This window comes from Antechinus flavipes, chromosome 1, assembly GCF_016432865.1.
Source record: "Antechinus flavipes isolate AdamAnt ecotype Samford, QLD, Australia chromosome 1, AdamAnt_v2, whole genome shotgun sequence".
NCBI classification, from domain to species: domain Eukaryota; kingdom Metazoa; phylum Chordata; class Mammalia; order Dasyuromorphia; family Dasyuridae; genus Antechinus; species Antechinus flavipes.
Window position 1 is genome coordinate 504,211,160 of NC_067398.1, and position 27,479 is coordinate 504,238,638.

The following is a 27,479-nucleotide window of genomic DNA, read 5'->3' on the forward strand; positions in this document are numbered from 1 at the left end:
CATATTCCTTTGTTTTCCCAGAAAGAAGATAATAATCTGAGACCCTGTCAATGATTTTTCTTCTCCTGTGTGTTCTTTTAACAGAGCCATTTCAGCTCTGGAGCAGAGCAAAGTTCGTGTGGTAGAGCTTTTGGATGGCAAACGTCTTAATATGACATTTCATGGGATTGGCCAGTTTAACAATCAAATAATATATGTGAAAATGTCTGGAGAGCAGGAGCAACAACTGCTGAGCAGAATTGCAGGTTAAGTACCTAAACGTGTGTATGAGTAAAATCAGTCATGGTTGTTGGTCTGAAATGTTAGGTTTATTTAAATAGTTTTTGACATTTTATGCTCCACTAGATATTTTATTCTGAAGATAAAAGAAAAATGCATTCCTGAAAGGGAAAAAAAAGAGGTCAATTTTTCTCTATCAATTGTATTAAGAAATATGATTTGGAGATATTTGTCCTTAGGAATTCCTGTGCTTTATAATCTCCTTAGTACTAGCTTCCTTCAATCTCTTTTAATTTATAGGGTTTTTTTTCACCATTTAAGATGACTCCTGATGGGGAAGAAGTACTTTTCACAGTGCCTGGCACATAGTAGGTATTTAATGAATGCTTGTTGATTTGATTCAAAGGGAGAAAACCAAAGAAATCTAACAGAGGGGGAAGTTCTGGAATGATTTTAAATCAGCAGAGGCCTTCTGATCAACAGGACTGCCTATGGCCTCACAGTTAAATGGGAGGATCATTATAATTATTCCCCAGTGATTTAGCTTTTACCCACCCAGAGCCACTGTCTATTTTGAGAATGAGTAATTAAGCAATGATTTGGGGTCTAGATCTTTTGTGTGACTGTTGATTCCAGCAATTTAACCCTGTTATCTCCATTATTCAGGCCTCTCTACTCAAGTACCAGCTCTCTTCATGAGTATTACTCTACTAAGAGAAGATGCTTTGGGGGTTATTAAGAAATGGCAGGATAGATATAGTCCTTCAAAAGAGTGTCAGGAAGGGCCTCCCCCTTTCCCTGACAGTTCAAGCTGCATGGGACTAAAGACAGATTCTACAAATGATTCCCACCCCCCTTCGATGCATCTACTATTGCCTCTTTATTCAGCTGCTTGCTGTCATAGCGTGAGTCAGGCCCACATTTGTTTCTGCAAAATGTGTTTTGAGAGCTTCTTTTCAAAAGGAATTTCCCCCTATCCATTTTCAGCTCTTTGACTTTGAGGATTACAGCTCCTTTGAAAAGCAGCTCTGTCTTGCAGTTTTAATTTTCTTTCCTTTCCTCACTATGAAACTAAAGTAGTTTTCTCAGAGCAAGGGAATATACACAGCCTCTAATAGACATGGTCCCTCAGTATCAGTTTTCACAAAGTGACCAAGATTGCTCCCTTCCAATTTTGTGCCTTTCCTCAACCTTTGCAAAGTGTTCAGTAAAATAGATCAGCAAGAACTTGCCAGAATATTCAAGTATTTCCCTGAACTTGATCTATTTGGATTTTGTGGTCAAAATCTATTGCTTTAAAATTATGTGCTTTTTAGTTGTTGTTTTTGGTTTTTTTTTCCTTACCATATTTGGAATTTTATAAGGAAGTTGTCTCCTACTATGGTAATTCCCTTGTCTAGCTATCCCTTAAGACTGAGAGCTCAGTTACTTAAACCAGAGCAAAAGTAACAATTCCCTAGCATGTGAGACCCTTGAAGGGAGATTTGGAGGCAACTCAAGAAATAACTCTTCCTCTTGATCTGAACTAAGATAGAAAGTTACTGGAGTGGAAGACATAATTACTCTATATCTTACTAAGTTAGCAGGCACAATAAAGTAGAGAATGTTGACCACAGGGCCAACACTTAAACATAGAGTAATGGACACATAGGTAGGGGCCAGTATACTTACCTTGTGCTTTATCAGATTGAAAAGGAGCAGTAGCAATGACTTGGCCCCCACTTAAAACTCTACCTAATGCCCTGGCATCCAATGTCCAGTTTACTTGATGAAGTTTGTCTAACTGATCAAGATTCCTAGACTCCAGTTAAAGATTTACTATTGACTATATATGTGACCACATATCTATGTGACTGAACCAGGGGACTTCACCCCTTCTTCAGGCTTGATGTCTCTGACTGCACATAATGGAAAAATAAGTATTAAAAATATTGAATAAGAGTAAACATGGCATAGGAAACACTTCGAAATGAAACACTTCGAAATCCTTTGGGAGAAAAATATTAAAGACATTTTATTTTCATTATTTTTTGTTAAAAAATGCTTTTTAATAGTACAGCTAGATGGCAGTGGATAGATCACCAGCCCTGAAGTCAGTAAGACCTGAATGCAAATCCCATCTTAGTTATGGGACTAGCTGTGGGACTCTGAGCAAGTCACTTTAACCTCAAATGTCTTGCAAAATAATAATAATAAATTTTTAAAAATAAAAATAAATGCTTTAATATAAAATAGGTTGTTTTTCAAATATGTATGGCTAGAGCTAATTTATCATTTCATACTGACAAGATGCAGAGTTAAAAAGTAACAAATCAAGTCAGTAACTGTTTACTAAGCTCCTACTATGTACTAACATTTTTCCTGAGCACAGTTCATTTTTTTTTTTTAGAAACTCAAAAAAGGGTTGTTAGGGTCACATACTAGCTAGTTTTGGGGCCAAAAAGGTACTCTGGTATTCCAATAACTAATGCCTAATGCTTCAGTGTTTGAACTAATTCACTGAGACCTTTGAAGAGAAATGGACTTTTACTTATGATCAGGAAATAACTGAGCCGTAACAGCACCCTGCTCACTTTCATCCTCTTAAAATTAGGAAAAGTCGCTATGCTTTATCTCCCAAAGGGAGGTTTGTTTAAAAAAAAATAAAAAAGATCAGACTCTGGACCCTCAGGATGAGCAGACATTACCAGGTAATAATGCTAGATCTAAGCAATTGATTGCTCCATTTGTGGACTGGGTTAACCTAGCCATAGCATTGCTGCTGAGCAATGAATAGGACAAAAATAGTCAGATCTGAATGCTGGAAAAAATATTGAACTATAGCCAGCTATCCCTGCCTATTTGTCCATTACTCTTTGTTAAAGGCAGAGCATGAGGGAATGAATTCCTGGAATATCTACCTTGAATTTGAACTGTGATCACACCACCAGTAAAATGTCTGTCTCATTGACAACAGACAAGGGATTGGTTTAAAGGGTTTAATTTAATATCTTATGATAAAGGGGCCACCCTTGATTGCATTTAATGGTATTGCATAAGCAGACAGCTCATTGATTTGCCTGTGTTGCTTCAAAATTGTCTGCTTGAGTGATAATACCACATTTGGACCAGTGTATTTTATCTCCCATTATCTCATTCCTCTCAATATGTAGGGCTTATGCATAGTACTTTCCTTCCCTATGATGTGTGCATTTCATTTAATATTGGGAAATTAAAAAGGTCCAGCACCTTAAGTAATCACTAGGATGAAAGCTCTTCTTTCTGCAACTTAAATACTCTTAAGGAAACAAAAATGAAATTCTCTGTTTGTCACAAGGTCATTTGGAAACTGACCTATATATGCTCGCTCTCTACCTTCTCACATATATATGTATATGTACCCATTCACCTCAGTTATTTATATAAGTTCAGATAGCACCATTTTCTTGAAATTGGTCATCACAATAATAGTTCAAGAGATGTAGAAGTCTACCAACTTCATAGTCAAAATGACTTGGATTCAAGTCCCTACTCTAACATATACTAGTTATGTGACATAGAAGTTACTTAACTTCTTAGTGACCAAGGAAACTTGATAAGATTAAAAGTTACAGAATAATAAAATTGATAATCCAAATTTGAAAGGAATTTCTTCACTAGAACATCTCTAAACTAAAGAAATCACAAGTTGGCATCCTTTCCCCCCAAAAGGCTCACATTTAGATATTGCTTAATTTTATGTATAGTATCATTTTTGGTCCTCAGAATAATCCTATGACTTACTGCTATTGGTTAGCTCCATTTTACAGATCATTAAACTAAAACTCTTAAGAGGTTAAGTGAATTACTAGTAAATATTTGAAACAAGATCTAAACTCAATTTTTTTCTGATTAATAAGTGTAGCATTTCTTGTTTCAAATTATAAGAGAGAATAACACTTCCAGACCTCAAATTATTTTATTATACAACAGTACTCATCAAAAGCATTTGAAATTGAGTAAAAAATAAAGAAGTATATCAATGAAGCAGAATATACAGGGAGAATCAGAAATAATGGAACTCAATATTCAGAATTCTATAAACCAGAAAATATAAATTACTTAAGAAAGAACTCCCTATTTGATAAGGACTGTTGGGAAAACTAGAAAGTAGTATGGCAGAAATTAAGCTTAGACCAACATTTTGTGTCATATTCCATAATACAAAATGGATATATCACCTGAATATGAAAGATCACTCCATTTAAAAAAATAGTTGATCATATGACTCTCATAATTATGGGTAAGAGATGTATTTTTAATCAAACAAAGCATAGATGCAGTTCTAAAACATTGTACAATTATAAACAAATCATTTTGGTTGCATGAAATGAAGAAATTTCTACACAAAGTTAATGCATCTAGTATGAGAAAGAAAGCAATTAAATAGGAAAAAAATATCTGTATCATGTTTCTCAGATGAGGATTTGGTATCTAAGATACATGGACAGTTAATACAAAGCAATTCCCCAATGGATAAGTAATCAGAAAATATGGACAAATAATTCTGAAAATAAGAATTGCCAGCTATTAATAACCATGTGAAAGGGTGCTCCAAATCACTAATAATAAAAGAAAAGCTTAGCAGAGTTAGAAAGTTTGGAGATCATCAAATACTATGCCTCATCCACCAGATTACTTATTGCTATTACCCTGCTGACAAATCCTCTTGTGTGCTGTTCCTGGAAAACCTCCAATGAAGAATAATTCATTAGCCATTCAGTCCATATTTTGGCAATTCTTATTATTAAAATCTTCCCATTGTTTCAGTTTTTTCTATAAATTCAAGCAGAATTCACCTAATCCTTTTTCTGAATGACAACCATTAAATATGTGTTAACTATCTTATCCTCCTTGATTCCTCATCCATAAGTCTACTCTTCTCTTAAGTCACACAATCCTTATTTCCTCAATTCATTCCAATGTAACATAATTCTTGAGTCCCCCTCACCACCCTGATGGTCTTCCATCTATCTATGTTCCTTTGGGGCATTTTTACTTCTATAAACATGGGATTCAGAACTAATTTCAGTGCTTCACATCCTCTTTGAACAGAACAGAGTACCATAAGTCTATCTGAAATGTTTGTTTTCCAGTTGTATCCACTCCTTCATAACTCCATGATACTAGAGTAATTTGCCATTTCCTTCTCCAACTCATTTTACAGATAGGGAAACTAGGAAAAGGAGGGGTAAGTGATTTGCCTAGCAATACTTAGCTAGTGTCAAAGGTTGGATTTGAATTCAGAAAAATATTAGTCTTCCTAACTCTACACTCTGCTGCACTTTACCACCTATCCAGAATATCTAACAATTATAACAATTAGTCTTTATATATCATTTTTATATATGCTAGGCACTATACTAAGTATTTTGGAAATATCTCCTTTAATCCTTACAACAATCCTAACTATTACTCCCATTTTAGAGTTGAAGAAACTGAAATAAAAGTTAAATGATTTAGGTAAGATCACATAGCTGGGAATTGTCTAAGGCTAAATTTGAACTTCCTGACTTCAGGACAAGCACTCTATCCACTGTGCCACCTAATTGCCTAACATCTCCCATATTCTAGGTGTTATATTTCTATTTTTACAGCTTTAGATTCAAGTAGCTTTTTTTTTTTTTTTTTTTGTAGTTAAGTCACACTACTAAGCTTTCAGTCTTCTAAGGCTGGGGGAGGATTCTTTTTCACATAATTTCCTGTCTATATCACCCCCCATCCTCAACTTAAACAATTGCATTTTCAAACCTAAGAACAAGACTCTGTATTTCTCCTGATTAAATTTCATATTGTTAGGTTTAGCCCATTGTTTCATCTGAAATACATTTTTTTTTTTGCCACTCAAGATAATAACAATTTTAGCACTGATCACACATGAAAAGGACAGCTGAATTAAAGGTGCCTTTCTACCTCTGATGCAAGGCAACATTCCTGACTTAAAACTACCCATATCCAATAACCTTACGCTTAGAGATATTACATTCACCAACTGGCTAATGTGGTAAAACATATGTTGTCCTCTTTAGTAACCAACACCTTCCTAGAAAAATAGAAACATTTTTTTTGATGCTCATTGGGGTTGCCAGAACTCACAATACAGTTCAAACAATTTATTTTTCTTTCAAATTAAATAACATAAGATCATAAACCTTAGAGCTCATCTGGTCCAAAATCTCTCATTTTACAGATGAAAAAACTGAAGCCTAGAAAGGTACCATACGTTACCTAAGATCACAAATGAAATAACAACTAGGATTTGAACTCAGGTTCTATGATACTGAATCAAGTACTATTTCTACCATGTCCCAATGCCTCTCACAGGGAGTTTCAGAAGAACTTAAGCTCTATATTATGTTAGGTCCACTATGCTTGTTAACTTGCATCGGTCTTGTTTTGGCCAAAGACCAAATAGAGGAGGAAATGATGTCTCTGTTATATCACAAGCACTAATCTGTAGAGTAAATGTCCATTGTGGGGTTTCCTTCTACACAGATGTCAAAACAGGGCAGCTATGTAGTACCATGGATAGAGCATTGGGCCTGAAGTTAAGATGAGTTTCAATCCAGCCTCAGACATTTACTAGCACTATGAGCCTGAGAAATCACTTAGCCCTATTTTCCTCAGATCCTCAACTGCAAAATGATTCAGAGAAAGAAATGGCAAACCACATCTTTGCCAAGAAAACTCTAAATGGGATCCCAACAGATGTCAGAATATAGCAAAACTTAAGAGAAGAAAAATAGGCTCCATTCCTCTTTATTTCAAGAGTACCTATGCTTGTCTAAACAATCAGTTAATAAATGTTTATTAAGTGTCTCCTATCTGCCAGGCAGTATTCTAAACACTGGAGATAAAAGGGCAAAAGAGAGCTTCTAAGGACAGCTAGATGGTGCAGTGAATAGAATATTGGCCCTGAAGTCAGGAGGACCCGAGTTCAAATCTGATCTCAGATACTTAATAATTCCTTGCTATGTGACTCTAGGCAAGTCATTTAACCCCAGTTGCCTCAGCAAAAAAAAAAGAAAAAGAAAAAAAGAGAGATCTTCCAGAAAGGTCAATAGGTCCACAGATTTAGAATAGAAAAGGACTCTAGATGTCATCTAGTCTACTCATCCTTCCTCCATTTTGTAGATGAGACACTGAGGACCAGAGACATGAAGTCATTTGTTCAGTGTAGAGTTTATAGAGGCAATACATTGGTAACTAACTCTTTCCAAAGTCAATTGTTCTAGGGGAAAATGTCATTAAATATACAGGCAACTGTCTTCTGCCAGATCGGTCTTTATCCAAGCTTGCAGGATTAGCAAGACTTTCTTTAGTCATGCAAAAATCCATATAATAATGTAACTACTTTCCAGTCATTCTCATTCATTTTAACAGGTCAAGGCCAAAAGAATACATATCTTTGCTTTAAGCATTTTCCCTCAGCCCTCTGTAATGCCCTTGATTAGTCGTTTCTATATGTTCTATCGTTTTCCTTGAATCCTTCATACCCTTTGAAGGGGAAAGATGTAAGAGGCAAAGGAATGCTGAATGGCAAGGCTGGCTTTGGGCAAGATTGTGCAATAGGTGAAGTGTGTCTGTGGCCATCTTCTACTACTTTTATCCACATTCTCTCCCGCAATCCCTATGCCCTTCCCTATGAGCCAAAAGCCCATTTGCTATAATCCTCTCTTCCCCTTCTAGGCGTGTTTCAACCTCTTATCTTTCATCAAAACTAGTCCCTTCCTCTGTCACATGTTTTCAGGAACATAATCCCCACTGACTGAGAGATTAGATAGTAACTTATTTTACAGATGAGGAAGTTGAGGAAGCCTTTCCCAAGGTTACTGTGCCACAGTGACTGGTAATGACTTGAATAAGATGATCTCATCTATGCTAAAGTATGACCCTTCCCAAATGCCACGATGCTTTGATGCAAAGAAAATTCTAAATGTATATTAAGTTCCATAAATAGGAATGGTATTGCTGCAGATTTCAGGTTTGTCAAAAAGTAAAGTATTGTTGGCCAGTGAAGATCAAATCATGCTACCTGGGTAGGCGATATATGTCACTTAAACCATTCATATGTGATTCCTTAGTTGCCCAATCAATGACCTTTTCACAATTCTCATCTCCTTGACCTCTCTGCAGCTTTAACACTGTTTCACTCCCTTTTCCTTGATTCTCTCTTCTCTCTTAAGTTTTTGGGACACTACTCTTTATTGATTCTCTTATTTATCCATCCCACTTCTATGTTTCCTTTGCTGGATCCTCCTCAGATCACACACTAACCCATAGCTGTCCCTCCATTGATCTCATCAACTCCCACAATTTTAATGCTGACGTGGTATTGTGAATGGCGTTACTATGCTGACATTCTCTGTCCCAGCCTCTCTACTGACCTCCAGTTTCCCATATCCAAAATAGTTGGATCTCAACCTGGTAGATGGCCCAATTCACCTTAAACTCAACACGTTCGTTTTTTTTTCTCCCTTGTACCTTCCCTATCTCTCTTTTACCTTCCCTATTACTATTGAAGTCAACTCTAGTCTCTCAGACTTGCAACCTGGAAATCATCCTGGACCCTCCCTCCTCTTACACTCCAAATCCAGTCTGTTGTCAAGGCTTGTCTATTTTTTCAACATCTCTCATCTTCTTCTCTCCTCTGAGACTGCTGCTACTCTAGTGTAGACCCTCATCACCTCAAACCTTGATTACCTCAATATCCTGGTGAAGTGGGAGTCTGTCTGCCTAACCTCTCCCCACTCCAATCTTTATTTAGTCCCCAAAGTGATTTTCCTAAAGTGCAGATCCGATCCATGTCATTCTGCCCTATTCAAACTATGGTGGCTCTCAGTTGCCACCAGGATCAAATATAAAATGTTGTCATTCAAAGCCTTTCATGATCTAGCCCCATTTACCTTTCTAGTCTTTTTATACTTTACTCCCTGCTGTTTCAAGATAGTGCCACTGGCCTCTGGCTTCTCCACAGACTCAACACTCCACCTCTTGACTCCTAACATTTTCTCTGACTTTCCCCCCATGGCAGAAATGGTCTCACTCCTCTGCTCTACGTATTGACCTCTCTGGCTTCCTTTAAATCCCAATTAAAATCTCACCTCCTACAGGAAGTCTTCCCTAATCTAGCCCCCACTGATACCTTTGCTTTTCCTCTTTTAATTATTTCCTATTCATGCAACATATAGTTCATTTGCATCTATTTGTTAGCTTATTTTATCCTCAATTAGACCATAAGTCCTTTAAGATCAGGGACTGTCTTTTGCTTCTTTTTGTATTCCTTTTTTTTTTCTTTATAGCTCAATGCCTAATTCATAGTTGGCACTCAGTAAGTGTTGATTGCTATGAACTTTACAGGTAATATGTATATTTTATATATATAAATATAATAGGATCATACATTTAGAACTGGAAGAAACCTTAAAAATCCATAGTCACATTTTTATAAAGAACCTGAGACTCAGAAAGAAGAAATCATCCACACCAAGGTTAGGCAAGTCAAGTCAACAAACATCTATTAAGTTCCTTATATTAAGCACTTCCTAAGTGCTGGGGGCACAAAGAAAGAAGAAAAATATAATCTCTACTCTTAAAAAGTTCACCTTCTAACATGCAGACAATCATGTAGAGACAAGATAGGGACAAAATGACTCAGAGATAATGAAAAAGGGAAAGGAATAAAGCATGAAGTAGGATCAGGAAAGATTTCTTACAGAACGTAGGATTCTTAGTTGAGACTTGAAAGAATCCAGGACATTCTGGAGGCAGAAATGAGGCATTGGTAGTGATAGACCCAATATTTGAATTCAGACACTCAAGAAGTATATATACATACATGCAATGTATGTGTATGTGCATGCCATATATATGCACGCATAAATATGTTCACTAATATCTACAGAGAGATGCATGCACCATGACAACATACACATGTTTCTAGTGTATATATGTGCATATGTACATACAGCTACACGTAGATTGTATACATAGATCCAAAATGTGTGTGTCATATATTGCAGTGGGGAGTGGATCTTGACCTGTGATTTCATCAATGTATGAAATCTGGTCTGTAAACTACTTCTACTTTTGCAAATAAGCAGTTTGCATATAGCTTCTAGATTTACAATTGTCTTTGGACATCTAAAAGTTATAATAATTAACCAATAAACATTAAGTACCTACTATGTGCCAGGCACTGTGTTAAGTGATGTGGATATAAAAAAAAAAAAGATTCAAAAACAGCCCCTGTTCATAATGAGCTTACAATATAATGGGAAATACATCTGGCTATTTACTATTTTGGGGGGGAGAGAAGGACAGAGGGAAGATAGAATTTAGAACTCAAAAGTTTTGAAAAATGTTTAAAAATTGTTTCAATATGCAATTGGGGAAAATGTTAGGAGAAAAAAAAAATCTAATGGGAGAGACACCATGCAAACAAATATATACAAAGCAAGGCATATATGGGATACATTTGAAAATTATCCAGAGGGAAGGCACTGTCATTAAGAGAGAATAGAGAAGGCTGCCTAGAGAAGGGAAGAGGTTAGTTGGGATTTAAAGGAAGCCAGGGAGGCCAGTAGTCAGAGCATATGAGGAAAAACATTCTAGGCCTGGTGACAGGCAGAAATAATGCTTGGAACCAAAAGACTTGAGTGACTTCTTCATGAAACAGGAGACTAGTGCCTTTTGATGAAAGAGTATGGGATAAGGAGTGAGGTGTAAGAAGTGAGGTGGAAGGGGAAGGAGGAGAGAGCTAGGTTATACAGAGCTTCCAATGCTAAAGAGAGCACCTTTGTCTTTGCTCCTGGAGGCAATAAGGAGCCACTGGAGTTTATTGAGTAAAAGGATGACATTGTTGGACCTTTTCTTTAGGAAAATCATTTTAGAGGTAATTAGAGAATAGATTAGAATGGGGAGAAACTTGAGACAGACAGGCCCAAATCACCCAGTCAGTGTTAGTGTTACATTACACACTGGCTGTTTGATATATCAAGATCTAGGCTATTCTCTAAAACTCCAAAAGAGTTTTGGAGAGAGGCGTTTTCCACTGAGAGGTCCCTATACCAATGAAATCACAAATCCTGACCAAGCCTCTCAAATAGTTAATAGAACATTTTATTTGAATAAAAATTCAGCCCCATTCTCTATCTACTAAGTAATTCTATGATTTGGGGACTTCATATTTGGATTGGATCTTGCTCCTGAAAAGGGTACTCACTCTCTAAAACATAGTAGGAGCAAGAAACAGTCCCACTTCAACTCTGGAGTGAAGATAATCAAGAGATTACTTAAACAACTAATCTTCAGAAATCCTAATTCACCACCAGACAGCTGCTGTTGCTGTTTGTCCTTTGTTCCATCAGAGGACCAATGACATCACAAGGGTAATGTCTTGACTTGAAAGTGAATAGGATTTAAGTGAGGCAGAGTTATGCAAGGTCATCAACCCTACTCTCTTCTCCTGAATCATGGCAGTCCAGTGACAAGACATAGTTCAATATGACTGGTGATGGCCTTGGATGTTGTGGAAGACTTCAATCTTTTTAATCTCATTCACTAATTAAAGTCTAAGTAAAATTGAAGCAAAAGAAAGACTATTTTGCCTTCACAAAAGAATAAGTCTTGGAGGGGAAAACCCTCAGAATTTCTGGACAGAACAGAAATCTGAGCCTTCAAAATCCAAATAATGAGCAAGGTTTAAAGACATAGTCAAGTAGCTCTATTTGAACAGATTTTCTCAAAGCCTGTAGACAGTAGAAGTAGAAACAGATAAGATAAGATAGATCATTGACCAGGAAGGTTAGTGGATCGGGGGGAAAGCTGATCCTAGCAATTATAGGAATATGAAGTGACCCATATTTCAGAAGCAACTAACAGTCCGAACACCAAAAACATGACAGCATAGTAATCTCACAATACTCGTGAGATGAAGCTAGATTGTTTTATATATATATATATATATATATATATATATATATATATATATATATATATATTTGGTAGACCTGTTGTTAGATTGTCAACTTGGACTCATGCTGGAATAAGCTTTCCCTCTGAGTGGAAACCTAATCAAGCTACTAAAATACTTGAAAACTAGAATCTCTTTACTTGGGCATCTTTAAGAGTAGCAGGGATACCATCAAGAAGAAATTGTATAATGTAAACCAGCCTCAATGCAGGAGAGGGGTCTAAATGGCCTCTCGATATTCTTTTGGGATCTCTGATTTTATAACCACTGAGCTGAATGTTTCCCTCCGAAATGTGCTTGACTAACATGCTTGGTAGATGTAAGTATTCTCCAGCTGTCCTAATAAGTGCCACGATGAGAGCAACAGCAGCTAACCTCTCCTTATTTTCCCCAAATGCCACAACTTTTATTTGCTCATCCTCTCAATCAGAGAATCACACTATGGATGAGTCATTGGCCTCTGAGGGACTGCCAGCTGCAGCAGCAGTGGTTTGACTATACAGCAGGCTATCAGACAATCAATATGCTAGAGTGAATGTCTTTAATTCAGGTAGAATCTTCTAGCCCATTTTCATAACCCCCAAATATAATGAGAATCTCTTTACTTCTCATTCATTTATATGGTTCTCCTACTTCTTAACATGGCTTTATTTTCTAAAGCATGTTTATTCTCTCAAATGCTATTTTTTCATCATTTAGGTTTTATATACTTTCAGAAATTTTGAATCTGAAAAAAGTATTAGAGATCTTTCTGGATACTCTTTTTTGTTTGTTTTTATATATTTTATTTTTCCAAATACACACAAAGATAGTTTTCAATATTCATCCTTGCAAAATCTTGTGTTTCGGTTTTCTCACTCTTTCCCCCCTCCCCTAAATAGCAAATAATTGAATTTAGGTTAAACATGTGCAATTCTTCTAACTATATTTCTATATTCCATCTTGCTGCACAAGAAAAATCAGATCAAAGAGGGGGAAAAAAAACACAAACAAACAACAAAAAGTGAAAATAACGCACTTTGATCCACATTCATTCTCTATAGTTCTCTGGATGTAGATGGCACTTTCCATCCCAAGTCATTGTTGAAAAGAGCCAAGTCCATCACAGCTGATCGTTACATAATCTTATTGTTGCTGTGTACATTGTTCTCTTGGTTCTACTCATTCATCTAGCATCAGTTCATGTTAGTCTTTCCAGTCTTTTCTGAAATCATCCTATTGACTGTTTCTTATAGAACAATAATATTCCATTACATTCATATATCATAACTTATTCAGCCATTTCCCAACTGATGGGTATCCACTCAGTTTCCAGACTGGATCCTCTTTGTGGGTAGCTGGGAGAAGCAGTGGATATAGCATTAGGCCTAGAGTTAGGAAGTGAGGTTAAATCAGACCTCAGACACTCTATCTGTGTGACCCTAGGCATATCACTTAAGCCTACTTTCCTCAGTTTCCTCATCTGTAAACTGAGATGGAGAAGGAAATCACAGATATTCCAGTATCTTTGTTTTAAAAAAAGCTCAAAATGGAGACATAAAGAGTTGGTCATGATTGGATAACAACTGTTTTTGTGTGTTCCTAGGCCACATCTTAGCTCTCAAGAAACTTGAGTTGACATAGACTTAACTGAAATCACAATGTCCGCTATTGATGAAGCAGGGACTAGAATTGAATAGTCTCTAAATCCCAGGCCAGTCTTGTTTCTATCCCCTACCATATTTCCTCCTTAGACAATGTGCTAAACTTGATGTCTGGCTATTCTGGAGATTTTTTCCAAGCATTTTGAAACAATTAATAAAAATTTAATTACAAAAAGTGATACCTTAGTAAAAAGTCCAGCATCATCTCTGTAGGTGAGATTGAACTGCCTCATATTTCTATATCAGCTCACCATTTTTTTTTTCTCAATCAGAGGTATCTGTTAGACCCTTCCTGCTCAGCCAATCAAGTATTTTTTAATCACCAGCTATAAGCCTGAAACTATGCTAGGAGCCTAAGGTATATTCCTTTCATTTAATGAAATACTTAGACAATACTACATTGCTCTAAAGCAGGGTTTCTTAAACTTTTTCTACTCCTCACCTCTTTTTGGTTGAGAAATTTTTTTATATAGAATACAAAATAGAACTATATTTATATAGTTTATAGTTTATATAATATATAGTTTATATAGAACACAAATCAAATATTTACTGATAATAAATCATAATTTCATGACCCACAGTTTAAGAAGCTTTCCAGTCTAACTCAAGTCCCCAACATGCCCAGGCATATGGAACCAGATTAAAATTTGGCCATTTAAGGTTTTTTTTTTTTTTTTAGCACATTTATCTCTTTTAATGTTAACGTATTTCTTTGTTCAACATGTAAAAGGAAAAAAATTGCTCCTTTAATTTAGATCATCACTAAAAATTTCCATCTGTAGTTGCAAACCACCATGCAAACTAACCTGCTACATAAAATCCAATGTAAGAACCTAGTGGTAGATGAAAGGGGGAGTTATGGACCAGAGCTTCAACCCTATCTATATGCCAATTGCAGCTTGGCATAATTCATAGATTCCATGCCATTTCTATCATCAGAACTCACCAACTTGCCAGAAGTTTAATTTATTTTTTTTGATGAATACAAATGTTGTGTATTTCACATTTTGAATTTTTATTTTGAATATGTGACAGCAGTGAAAACGTGAATTTTGGCTGCTCAATCAGTCATAATCATGTGCTGCAATGAAAGAGATATTTTGATAAAGACAATGATGCAGCTTCTGCCCCTCCCTGACTGCCCCCAAAGATAATGACAAATTATCTTGTTCATCAGAGGCTGTGGAGAAATCTTTTCAGGAAATGAACATAGACATCACAGGTAGCAAAGACTTCAGACCACATCTGACTTTCCTGAAACTATCCAAAGCACCTGCAGTGAAGAGAAAGGTAATTAAATTGATTCAAGCCTTTCTACTAAGTATTCTTTTTTCAACTTTTATTCTGTTCTTTTTGATATAAAAATATTTTAAAGGTATATCTTTCTTGGTTTGTGTACATGTGTGTTTGTATGCCTATATACCCATATATGTCTACATGTGCGTATATACATACATATATGTGTATGTATGTAGTTTTAATTTTTTTTTTTTTTTTTTTTTAGATTTCATCCCTTTCTCACTCTGGCTATAAGTACAATGGCAACTCACAAACCTGACCTGAACCCACCCACTCCCAATCTATGATTTGCTCCTGTTTGCAATTTGAGCTGATTCATACTTCCTTAGGCTGTCTTGCATCCACCCCCCTTTATCCATCCTCCAGGAGTTGATTATATTAATGCAAGATTTAGTGTAGACACCAATCTTGTTCTAGACCTACTAACAACTCCCCACTCAAGGGATCCAACTGCCTCAGATTCCCCAGTGCCCAGGACTGCAACTGTGTACCATAACATCTGACTTGCCCTTGATATATTGAAGATGTTCACCGAGTCACCATTAATAGGTTGAGTTGGTATTCTAATGGGATAATGGATTGCACTAAGTTCTCTTGCATCTTAAGTCCTATCCACACCATGATCTTATAATTATAGAAGCGATGCTCAGATTCTTGGGTGAAGTTTGTGGCCATCAGAGAATTAGTCTCAGTTGGAAGTTAGTTGTTCCAAGTGGGAAATGAAGCTGTGATCTAGTCTCATTAATGTCATACCAAAACCAACAGCAGCAACAGAACCCTTTCCAGCAACTAGCCATATATTTAACCTCCTAACTTTGTGATGGCATTTTCTTATAGAATGAAGGTAAAAAAAATTTCACTTTGGGGATCTTCAGATATGAAAGGCATAAACATGTTCTTAATGTGTGTGGCTACAACCTGCTTGGGATCTAATGTGATTCTATATTTGCTTTTGTGGTCAAGATTTCCTGTTATATCAAGATTGTGAGATCATTTATTCCCATTATCAGAATGGGGTTGGGTAAAGCATTTAGCTTTAAGTGAGGGGGAAGGGAAGGAAGAAAGAGGAGGGGGAGACTAATGTCATGTTGGAATACAGACTGCAGAGTTTCTTTTACAATTATAAATATTATATGAAGTGCTGATGTAACCTTTACTGCAGCATGACATGGGATTTGGCTGTTTTTATGACTTACACTTAAGTATCTGATTAGATTAGTCTTCTCCCCAGCAGACTATTGTCCTTCACATTTGCAAGAACCCTCTTTTATTTATTGGATCAATCTAATACAAACCTAGCCACTACAATAACATCCATCCAAACTAGAAAATGTGTTGCAATAAAGAAATTCCCCTATATTTTTGAACCATAAATGCCTTTAAGCTTGCATATTTGTTTGGCTAAGCAATATACAAAATGCAAAGTGTCGAACCCCCAATACTCAGTGTTATTGTCTTTCCATGAAGAATTAGATTTAAGTTCCATTCATGTTGCATAGAAAAAAGAAAGTAATGGGATTTTAATGACTTAAGTAGTTTGTTGGGATCATAGATAGCTAAATACAATGAACTAAAAGACAAATTTAGCTATAAGGAACAGAATTAGATTTTCTTTTTCTTTCTGTTTTCTATTCAGTAACATAATTTTTTGTGAAACTTTTCAATTCAGTGATTCCAGGGAATTGATCTAAATTGGGGGCTTGGGGCTTCACTGTCACTCTTTTTTTCTATCCTGTTCTCTTGGTGAGCAACTTTTCATAGTGAATTTAGAAACTGTTTATTTGGGTGTTATAGCTAACTTTTAGAAATTAATATCTTTAACATTCACTTAGAAATTAAAGAATATCATTTTGCCTTTTAATGATTTTTTTATAACAGAATCACTTAATGACAGGATTGTGAGGTTTATACTCTTTTTTTTTTTTAAAGTAACATCTATCAGGTAAAAATTAAAAAGGAAAGCATAAGTGGAGCTGGAAATTAAAATGTTCTATTGCTATCATGTCAAGCAAATAAGGTGCCAAAATATTGTTCTAGCTATTATGATGCCATCTACTGGTTATAATTACATTTTTATACACTGAACCATCATTTCAGTGCAGTATCGAGGAGGATATTTATGTCATCCATAAGTAAAGTTCTAATAGTTTGCTTTATTTCAAGGCTGTATTCATGGGTTCTGTGGTGATTGTCAGTTTTTAGAAGGGCACAATAGTATTGTCAACTTCAGCCTATACTTTTTTTTTAAAACCTGTTATAAATATAAAGACTCCTCTTCAGATTTTATTTGTATTTGCAAGTCCAAAGCTGCTGCTTAACAAAGACCCTATGTAGTGGATGGATGGATGTGAGGGTTATTGCTTCAACAATCCCAATCCTTTCCAGATGTGCCTTAGTGTATTGACATCTGGATATGGTTCCATTGTGATTGTACCTTAATACATTTTGCAAAAGCAGTCAGATTCCAGCTGCTCCCACATAGGATATGGGCAGTATGCCAAATGGCATGCTTCATGTGCTATTGAATACCATATAGACAGTCTCCATCTGCATTTCTGTGTTTAAGAATAATCAGCACTGGTGTCCAGCATGTGTAGAACCTTCAGGGTTGAAATAGGGTTCAGTTTTTCACATTCCACACCTGTAGATTCCAGCAGAAGGACCTTTGGAAGCAAATTGTGTTCATTGCTTATATAAGTATTAGAGAAGAACATTATAGATTAAAATAGCATTGTCTTCAGATTTTGTAATTGGGATAAAATTAATTTCTATAGACAGTTTCTCTAAAATCTTGGAGCTACAAATCTATCATATAAGTTTACTTTCAATTAAAAATTACAATAGTTATTTTAAGTTTGGCACAAGCAGGATCCCAAGGCTTCCTGCTTGCCGTTTGAAAATAGAGTTCACCAAAGGAGCAAAAAAAACAAAGAGTAGCCTTCTAAAATGCAAGAAGGGAGTCATTTCTTATAAGTCAGGAAAGTAGGTCCTAGTCAAGTAGCCTAACAAAGAGGACTTCTCACATTGAAAGGCAAAGGAAAGAATGCCTTTCAGTGGTGAGGGATCAGGTGGTCACGAGGGAGAGAGTTTGCCATTTGGGAAAACACTGATAAAATAGCATGCAGAATCCATGTCTCATTCGTTTAGTTGCTTATTTGTCTTAACTATTTTGTGTGTCCTTAAGCGCTATCCTCACAAGTAATATATAAAAATGTAAGAATCAATCTTCTCCAAATTGAGAAGGATTAAGGAAGATGTAAAACATGTCATCCTCCAAAAAATATCCAGACTACCAAATGCAAGGTGTGACAATGAATAGTTTTTAATTAAAAGGAACCAAATGAAAAATATTATTATATATTTTGGAAGCACAATGGGGAAGGATAGTGTTATTAGAAACAGATTCTATGGTATAAGTTAGGGGCTTTGATTTTCCTCATCCATTATGTATAAATTGATTGACTTGGGTTATTTTGGATCAATTAGGGAGTGAATTGGTTGCTTTGGACTATATTGGGTCATAGCCACCCTTTTTTCAGACCTATATAAAGTACAGTTAGTTGCAAAGTTGCCAGGTTCTCTATAGGTTAAAACTATTATTCCCCCAGCTCTACTGATAGCAATTTGAGATCTTCCAACCAAAGATCTATAGTTGATACCATTAAAAAAAGATATTGTACTGCTTCATAGAAGAAACTTTAAAGATGGTCTAGTCCAACTGTTCATTTTATAGATGAGAAAACTGCAATTTAATGACAAAGGCCCCACAGGTGGTAAGTGATAATATATTGTGAATCCATTATTCTTCTCACTATAGCATAGTATAAGAGAAAATAGAACTTGTGCTTCAAAAGGAAAAATTCACGATTCTTTCTAATCATTACCAATTAGAATTTTTTCAATCTTACCAACATCATATCTCATCAGTCTTGACAAAATAAGCTATAAATTCTCCCAAGAAACCAAAGCATTGAACTGTTTCCAAGAATAAGAAAGTACCAGGTTCCTTTCTCCCCCTTCTGGAAAAGTACAAGAAGAGCAGACCATATCATACCAGGAGACAGACACTCTGGCACTGGGCAGTCAGAGCTTGCTGCAAAACTATAAGCAAAACCCTCAAAGATTGGGCCAGAGGAGAGGAACACAGATTTCTGATAAGGAGTTGAAGTTTCATAAGAAAAGAAGTAACAAAGAATGGTCAACAATAAAAATGACCCAGATGTTTATGTGACTTTTCCTCTTATGGGTCAATAGCAATTTTTACATTTTTGTTTTGGGTCAACCTTTCCCAGTTATCAAGATATTCCCAAAGAAGATTTCTAACTACCTAGTATCCTGCAGGTGACAAGAACCTATTTTCTCACTGAAAGTCTATCATGTTTGTTTCTTTTCAAATAGTTCGATGGCAATCTAATTTGGTTTGAGTCACCAAATACGAAATTATTTGGATGTTAGGAAATTTTCTTATTTCCCCTTCTTTTCTCCTCACATGAATTCCGCAAACATTTATTGATCACCTACTGTATTGGACCTTGGGCCTAAGTACTTGAGTCACCAAGATAAAATGGAAGGACAATTCCTATTTTTGTATTTTATCTGGAGGTGGGGAGGAGCACAGTGGAGATTTAGGAAGGGGAATATGACATGGACACAGATAAATCAATAAAAAGTAAATGGAAAGCAAATTGAGAAGGGAGAGAGAGTGTATATGTTCTCTTCACAATTCACCTGCTTTGAATCTAATTTCCAGAGAGTTGATTATGCTAGTGCTCAGTATATGCCAATTTATAAGAACTTCATAATGAGTTTTACTGTGTAATTGGCCATTGTGTTTCATGGGGAGAAATTGTGGGAGTTTGTAGAAACAAAATGACTCATACAGCTGGACAGTGAATATATTATGAGGTTTATTATACAGGTGAAAAAATCAATGTGAGGACACAAAGAATGTGATAATGAACAATGACTTTTATCAGTTAATAAATGTAGAGATTTCTGATATATAGTAGCATGTATCCTGGCTTCTCCTAGCTCAAAATTATTTAATCAGGCAATATATTTTTTTAAAAGGAGATGGGATTTTACTTCTCATTTTAAATGGATGACTTTATAACTCTTGGATTGGAGAACAGGACCAATGCCCATATTTATAAAAGTCATGTTCTTTTTTTTCTTTATTGGATCTGTGATTTCACCAGCATAGGAATTTTCTGGAAAAGAATTCCTTTTATCAAGTCAGACTGATAAAATGCCAGAATCTTAAACTTTTTTTGTGTCCTTGACTCCCTTAGCAGTTTGGTGAAACCTTTGAACCCCTTTTCATGTGAATTTATATTCTGCATAAAACATGGAAAGGGGGAAAGGGAGGAGAGAGAGAAGAAGGGGGCGAGAGGGAGGAAGGGGAGGGAGTGAAGGAGGGAAAGAGAGACTAACATTTATTATGTAGAGTCTAGATTCAGGTATTAGTAACCCTTATTCCCGTGGGATTCCATAGTCTATAATCTACATTAATTTGTCCTTAAATTAAAAAAAAAAGTATCCGAAATTAAAGAAGTTATATAATCTTGGGGCATATTCTGGCTCTGACTCAAGATTTACAATTGATCCAGATATTCAGGCTATCCTGAGATGTAACTTAAAGGACTCCTGTAGCATGGGAGTCTCTAAACCCAGACAATGTTTGACAATGAGATCTTAAAGGACAAGATGATGAGAAGTTTAGATGCCCTTTGGGGACAGGATTGAAGAGCAACAAATATTCAAACATCCCCATTCAGAAGTAACATTTCCCTGATTATGTGCTAGTAGCACCATAGAACATATTGCTAATGAAGTTAAGTGCATTGTTAATTTCCATGTAGGTTAGCTAGCATTTTTTTTCCTAATCACACACTATTTGCCTAAGTCCAACCATCTCTATTGTGGATTCAGTACAACTCCTCACTATTATGAAAGGGACTTCCTCTGCTATTGCACTTGTTCAATGAGTGGGTATATCTTACTATGTGAATAACAGTATGTTTATCTTTATATTATTGTTCAGTATATGCCAGCTTTTGAGAGTTTCATATTGTCTTTCATGGGGAGGAACTGTGGGAGTTTGTAGAAACAAAAAGAAGCATACAGTATTACGTGCATATATGACTATATTTTTGTTTGTAGTCCATCTCTTCCTCGAAACTTTAGAGTTTCTAAGGAAAGGCTTAACTCCTCTCTTTTGGAATGTTATATAATATCTATTATGATGCTCAACAGTGTAAGTAGTTTGGCAAATTACATTAATTCACTAATTGATTTTATTTAGTTTCTCAGAATCTCAGAATGGGGCAAGTCTCAGAAGCCAATTTCTGAACAAGAATTCCTACTAGAAGAAATCTAAGAAGCAGTCTTCTAGCTTTTGCTTTGAAGATTACCCGGGGAAGGGGAAGCCTACTAGCTTCAGGAACTTGGGGATGAATGATTTCTTACACCACACCTAAACTTGGCCATTGCAACTTTCACCCAATCATTGCTCCTGGTTCAGTTCTTCATAGCCATGGAGAACAAGTATAATTCTTCTTCCACCTGACAGCATTTAAAATACTTGAAGAAAACTCTGATGTCCTCCTTCAGTCTTCTCTCCTCCAAGCTAAGTCCCTCATGATGTCAAAGCCCAATCTAGTTGCCCTCAGTCAGTGACCAAGTGAATCAGTAAACATTAAATATTCACCATATAACAGTCCTAAGTTGTGGAAAATTAAAAGAAAAGGCAGCTCTCATTCAAATAGGGGTGACAATATTCCAACAACTATCTCCACATAAAATATATACAAAATAATGAGACTTAATCTCAGAAGGAAAGCACTAGCTGTGGGAAGAACTGGTAAAGGTGGTCTACAGAAGAATAGGATTTAAAGAGAACAGAACTTAGTAGGAACTTAAGTAGAGAAGGACACATGTATAAGATGGTATTGTAGAGATATAAATGGTGGATAGGCAATGAAAAGACATGGAATGAGAGAGTGTATTGTGTTCAAGGAACAGCAAGTTTGCCAGTGCTGAATCATATGGTGTATGGAGAAGAATAAAGAGATAAATAAGAAGGTAGGAAACACTCTGTTATAAAGGGCTTTAAAAGCCAAATAGAGAATTTTATATTTTCTCCTAGTGTGACAGGGTAAGGTGGGACATGTTCAGCCTATATGCTATACCAAGATTCTAGAGCTAATGAAATCCATTAGTGAATTAATGGAATTTACCAAATTCTCCACTGTGATGAACATTATAATAGTACTATACAACATTCTAAAGGAGAAGAACTAAACCCTTAAGGACTTCCTTTAGAATTTAAATACACAAAGAGAAATATGTACATTGTTTGAGAGAAAATTTTGGCAAATGAATGTACAAGTGGACAGAAAAGTGAGATAGAAAGACCAATAAAAGGTTAATATAATACCACATATATGAGGATCTATAACATGGTGGATATTTAACTGGAGAAGAAGGACATGTTTATGAGGCGCTATTGTAGAGATATAAATGATAAGATTTGACGTTGGATTATTGAGTGTGAGTGAAAAGTCAAGGATGACACAAAGGTTGTGAGCTCGAGTAAATGAAATATTGGTATTCCCTACCAATAATAGAAAGTTGGAAAGAGTGGAGGATTTGGGAGAAAGGTAGCAAAAGCTATTTTGGATGAGTTGAGTTTGAGGCACCTACATCTGATGGTAGCTGCATAAAATGCTGCTGGTGATGCAGGATTGGACCTCAGGAGAGAAATTAGGAGTTTGAACATGAAGATCCGTGAATCATCTAGAGATAGTAGTAGTCAAATTCATAATAGATGATGATATCTTTAAGCAAGCTTTGTGGTTCAAGTTAAACTTATGTGTTTTCATTGTTTGAGGGGCATTTGCCTGACAAAGTGCTGTAGAAAGCTGAAAACTTGCCTGATTCAGGAAGCTGTCTCATCTACTGCCGTCTCCAAGCAGGTTGTGCTATAAGCAGGGGCAAGGGCAGCATTAGTGTTGAAAGGGTCTGAGGCAGAGCAACTTGAGCAGTCTTCAGCTATTCTAGACATAGCCTCTCCTGGTAGGTGTCTCTGAAGGTAATTATCTTGTGCATTGAACATCTGTTCTATGTCAGTTTAAAAATGTAGCACTCAAAATTGAAAACAAGATTGCTGATGTGGTCTGACCACAGCAGTAGGACACTGGCCCCTTTTATCCTGGATGCTATTCCTCTTTTAATTCAGCCTAAAATCTTATTAACTTTTTTGACTGCCATATCACACCACTGACTCATATTGAGCTATCAACCGACTAAAAACTTAGATAAATTATTGTCTAGCCAAACTTATTTTATTTTCTACCAGTGAAGTGAAGTCTTGGAATTTAAGTATAGGATGTCACATTTTGTGTCTATTAAACACATATTTTTTTTGTATTTAGCTCAATATTCTAGATTATCAAAGTCTTTTGTATCATCTTCAAATTTGATAAGCATGAGATCTTTGTTTTAATATAAAATCATTAACAAAAATGTTGCCCAAAGACAGAGCTTTGGTTCACTTCAATGAAGACCTCCTTCAAAGTTGACATTGAATAAGAATTTTGTCGTGGGTCCAGCAATTTAATCAATTCTAATTTTATTTTATCAAACATTTAAGACACACCTCCCTTTTCCTACAAGAATTACTACTACTATCACATCACCCTGATCTGCTAATATAATAAGCTTGTCCAAAAAAGAGTATCTTTGGTCAAATGAGATCTTACAAAAGCTATGCTGGCTTTTTTTTTTTTTTGATCACCATTTCCTTTTTAAATGTTTATTAACCAATCCATCAATAATACTTTCTAAAATTTTGCCATGAACTCAAGTCAAACTCAGTGGCCTCTAGTTTACAAACTCCATCCTCCCTCCCTCCTTTCCTTCCTTTTTTCCTTCCTTCCTCCCTTCCTTCTTCCCTCCCTTTCTCCCTTCCTTGCTTTATCTTCCTGCAGTCCTGAAATAAGTACCTCTTCCTCTTCATTACAGTCTTTCAGAAACCACTGATAATAACTCCACAATCACATATGCCAGTTTTTCAGTACTTTAGCATGTATCTGATCTGGGTCTATTAATTTGAACTTGTCAGGAGCAGCTAAATGCTCTCTTACTATCTCCCCCTTTTCCTTGGATATCAATTCCCTATTAACGATGGTGGATACAAGCTTTCAGTTATCATCATCCCATTCACCTTGAACAATGATTCTATCCTTTCTTTGATCTCCCTCTTTTCTCCAATCTAACTTTAAAGAATTTTGTTGTTCTCTCTTACCTTGCTTTGCCAAGTTCAGCACATTCTGAGTTTCAGCATTTCTGACATTCTAACGGGACCATGACACTTGAGAATTCATCTTCTGTTATCTGCTCTTGCTTTTATCTTCTCTGCATGCCTTTTAAACTTTGACAAGTTGGTTGATAAGTTCACTTTTTACTCACATGGGTTTCTTTAGTGTCCTTTTCTTTTTTATTGGAATTGTTTCTTTTTGGGACTTGGAGAATTTCATCTTTAGAACTTCCCATCTGTCTTAGATTGAATTCTCTTGCAAAATTGTATTCTATATCCCCAGTCTCATCCCTCATTCATAGGAATATCATGTATCCTGGTATTTTTAAAATAAAAATGTTTCATTTTCTGGTCCTTTATATGTGACACTGACTGCTTTGAGGTTTTTTGTTTTGTTTTGTTTTGTTTCTTTTTTTGTGTGAGATGGAGAGGGTAGAGGGGGAACAATTAGTTAATTTTTATTTTTAAAATTCAAAATAAAATTTAATCTTTCTATCATCTAAATCTTAATGGGGTAGAATGTCAAAGTCATATGTTCTCGAATTTCCTAGAAATATAATACTAATTGTTTTTCTGCTTTTAGGGCTTTAGAAAGATCTATTCTGAATTATATAAAGAATATGAAGACTGCCCCTTTGGGATTGAAGTCTTTAGTCAAATCGATCTTTGCTCCATGCATAAAAAGAAGCAAGAATCTGGATATTATCACTGTGAATGTACAATTTCTGTTGCTTCTGGGAACACAAATGAGGCCCAGAAACCAGCCATAGAGATAGAGTATTTGGAAGAATTGTGTGCTCACATCTCTCCTGACCCTTGCTCAGAAGCCAAAACCACTGAAAGTTGCCGTTGTATCTCTTGTATAGCTGAAGATGATGAAAAATCCACTGAACATATAACCTCACCTGGGGCTGGATGTGAAACAGCAGACCATGAGACAGGTGCATTAGTTTCAGATGAAATCTCAGATGAGATCTCAGATGAGATAGATGGAAAGGTCTTGCTTTAAGTCATTTCCTGAGATGTTGCCAGTACAACCAGATGCAATGAAGAAAATAGATGAGAGATCAGGAAAAAAAAAAAATGAAACTGACAGATGGCAATTTGCAAAGAGTTGAATCAACAGTAATTGTACGGATCAGCCTGCCTGCCCAGGATAAGGTAGAACTTGTTCCAATCCTCAGCTAACTACAGGGAAAGCCACAGTGCCAAGAGGTTCTCTAAACTGACCCATAGGGTGTTCTCTGGACCGAGATGACAACACAGAAACTGACATGTGCCACTTCTTTTGAATGCCATCTGGAGAATAAATTACTTTGTAAGCCACATCAGAAATCATCTGTTTGTAAATGCGGTAACAAAAACAAAAGTGAAATCCATCCAGGAATGTGGAGGGTCTCAATCAAAAACTAAAGAAATCCAGATGACAGAATACTGCTTTTGGCAATTTCAAAAGACAAAGCTGTCTAACTATCATCATCTATTTATTTGCCTGTATATTTTTGTGGACTGATTTCATGTCTTTTTTTTTTTTAATCCAGGGCTTATTTTCTGATTTTGGAAAAGCCAAATTTAAATCTTTTGGAATTGTATTTTATTCCAATCATTGAATGATAAACTCCTCAAAGTTGAATGTCTCTGACCATTTAAGAGGATGGATGAAATGCTATTGTTGGTGTCTCAAAGTGCCATAACCAAAATGAAAAATGTCCTCCTTTAAATATTTGACTTGAGTTGTTTAGAGGAATTGTAATCTTTTTTGGGTAAGGAAGGGACTCAACATTCCACTTGAAATTAAAAAATGCATTCACAAAATAAACTGTGAAGACTTTGTCGTTTTTAACAGTAATTTTTGATTTGTCTCAGCAAAAAAAAAAAAAAAAAAAAAAAAAAGAATATTGAAACCAGTAGATGGTGCTAGTGAATACCAACTGTCCCTGAGATTTAGCCAATGATGGAAATTATGGAAGACTAGAGTTTCAGAAAGATGACAGTTAAAAAAAAATCTATTACAATTAAGAAGCAAGGAAATGCATTTTGGAAGGAAGTAAAAATCAGATCTCTAAAGTATCTCTTTTCTCGAGTATTGAGCATTGGGTTACACTGGTCTTTATGAACCTGGAGAATTAGTATTTTATTATCAATATGTGCATTAGAGACCAAGTGTCCATTACAGTGATTTTTTTCAGAGCTACTCCCATAAAACTTGCTTATCCATATTAGGAAGGCAGCAGGTGGTGGGATATTCATCAAGCATTGACAGAGCACGAGTGGGCTAGCAGCTTTGCAGTTCATTGCAAATCTTTATTAAACTTCTGTGTTTTCACTGTTTGACATGCCTTTGCCTGGCAGGCTCTGGAGTAGGCTGAAAACCATGTTTGCACGTTCCAGGAAGCCGGCTTGTCTGCTGCATTAGGCAAACGGTTATACTGCAAGCAGCGGGTTGGGGGGGGCAGGAGAAAAGGGGGGTAAGGGGGCGGTCTGAGGCAGAGCAGCCTGAGCAGTCCTCAGCTATTCTAGACACAGCCTCTCCCTGCAAATGTGTCTGAAGGGTAATTATCTTGTACACCCAGAAGGGGAACAAAACGGAAAAATTTGCCTCTTACAAAAGTGCAAGAGATTGTCTTCCCTACTGGTGGGAGCCTTGAACTTATTGCTTGAGCTCTAGCTTTGCTTATCCTGTGTAGTCTCTCAGTCATTTTCTTTCCCCTCCAGATGAGCTCTATATTAAATACAAGTGACTGAGGAACAATGACTGAGTGTTTAATAATTCATATCTGAAGGGGCAAAAATAGACAGGCACATCTTATTGTGGTGAATACATTAAATAGATGATGTATCCTAGCACCCAGTACACACTATAAAATTACCCTAGTACTGGAGGAAAAAAGAAAATGTTTGTCTCCTTATTTATGGTTTCGGAGAGAGCCAAAAGCAAACTTGGACTTTCTGTCCTAGAAGAGGTTATGAACTTTGTAGTTTAAACTTAAGGTCTGAACTTGAA

The 27,479-nt window shown here is 36.1% G+C and overlaps 1 protein-coding gene across 1 annotated transcript in view; it reads left to right on the forward strand.

Moving 5' to 3' along the window:
• The window catches only part of LOC127544003 (uncharacterized), a 57,015-nt gene extending 30,702 nt beyond the window's left edge, over window positions 1-26,313 (forward strand). The window contains exons 4-6 of the mRNA XM_051970422.1: window positions 85-245; window positions 15,035-15,147; window positions 25,059-26,313. Of these exons, the coding sequence (XP_051826382.1) occupies window positions 85-245; window positions 15,035-15,147; window positions 25,059-25,484 (700 nt within the window). The 3' untranslated portion in view covers window positions 25,485-26,313. The remainder of the gene's footprint in view (window positions 1-84; window positions 246-15,034; window positions 15,148-25,058) is intronic.
• Window positions 26,314-27,479: the final 1,166 nt, after the last annotated feature.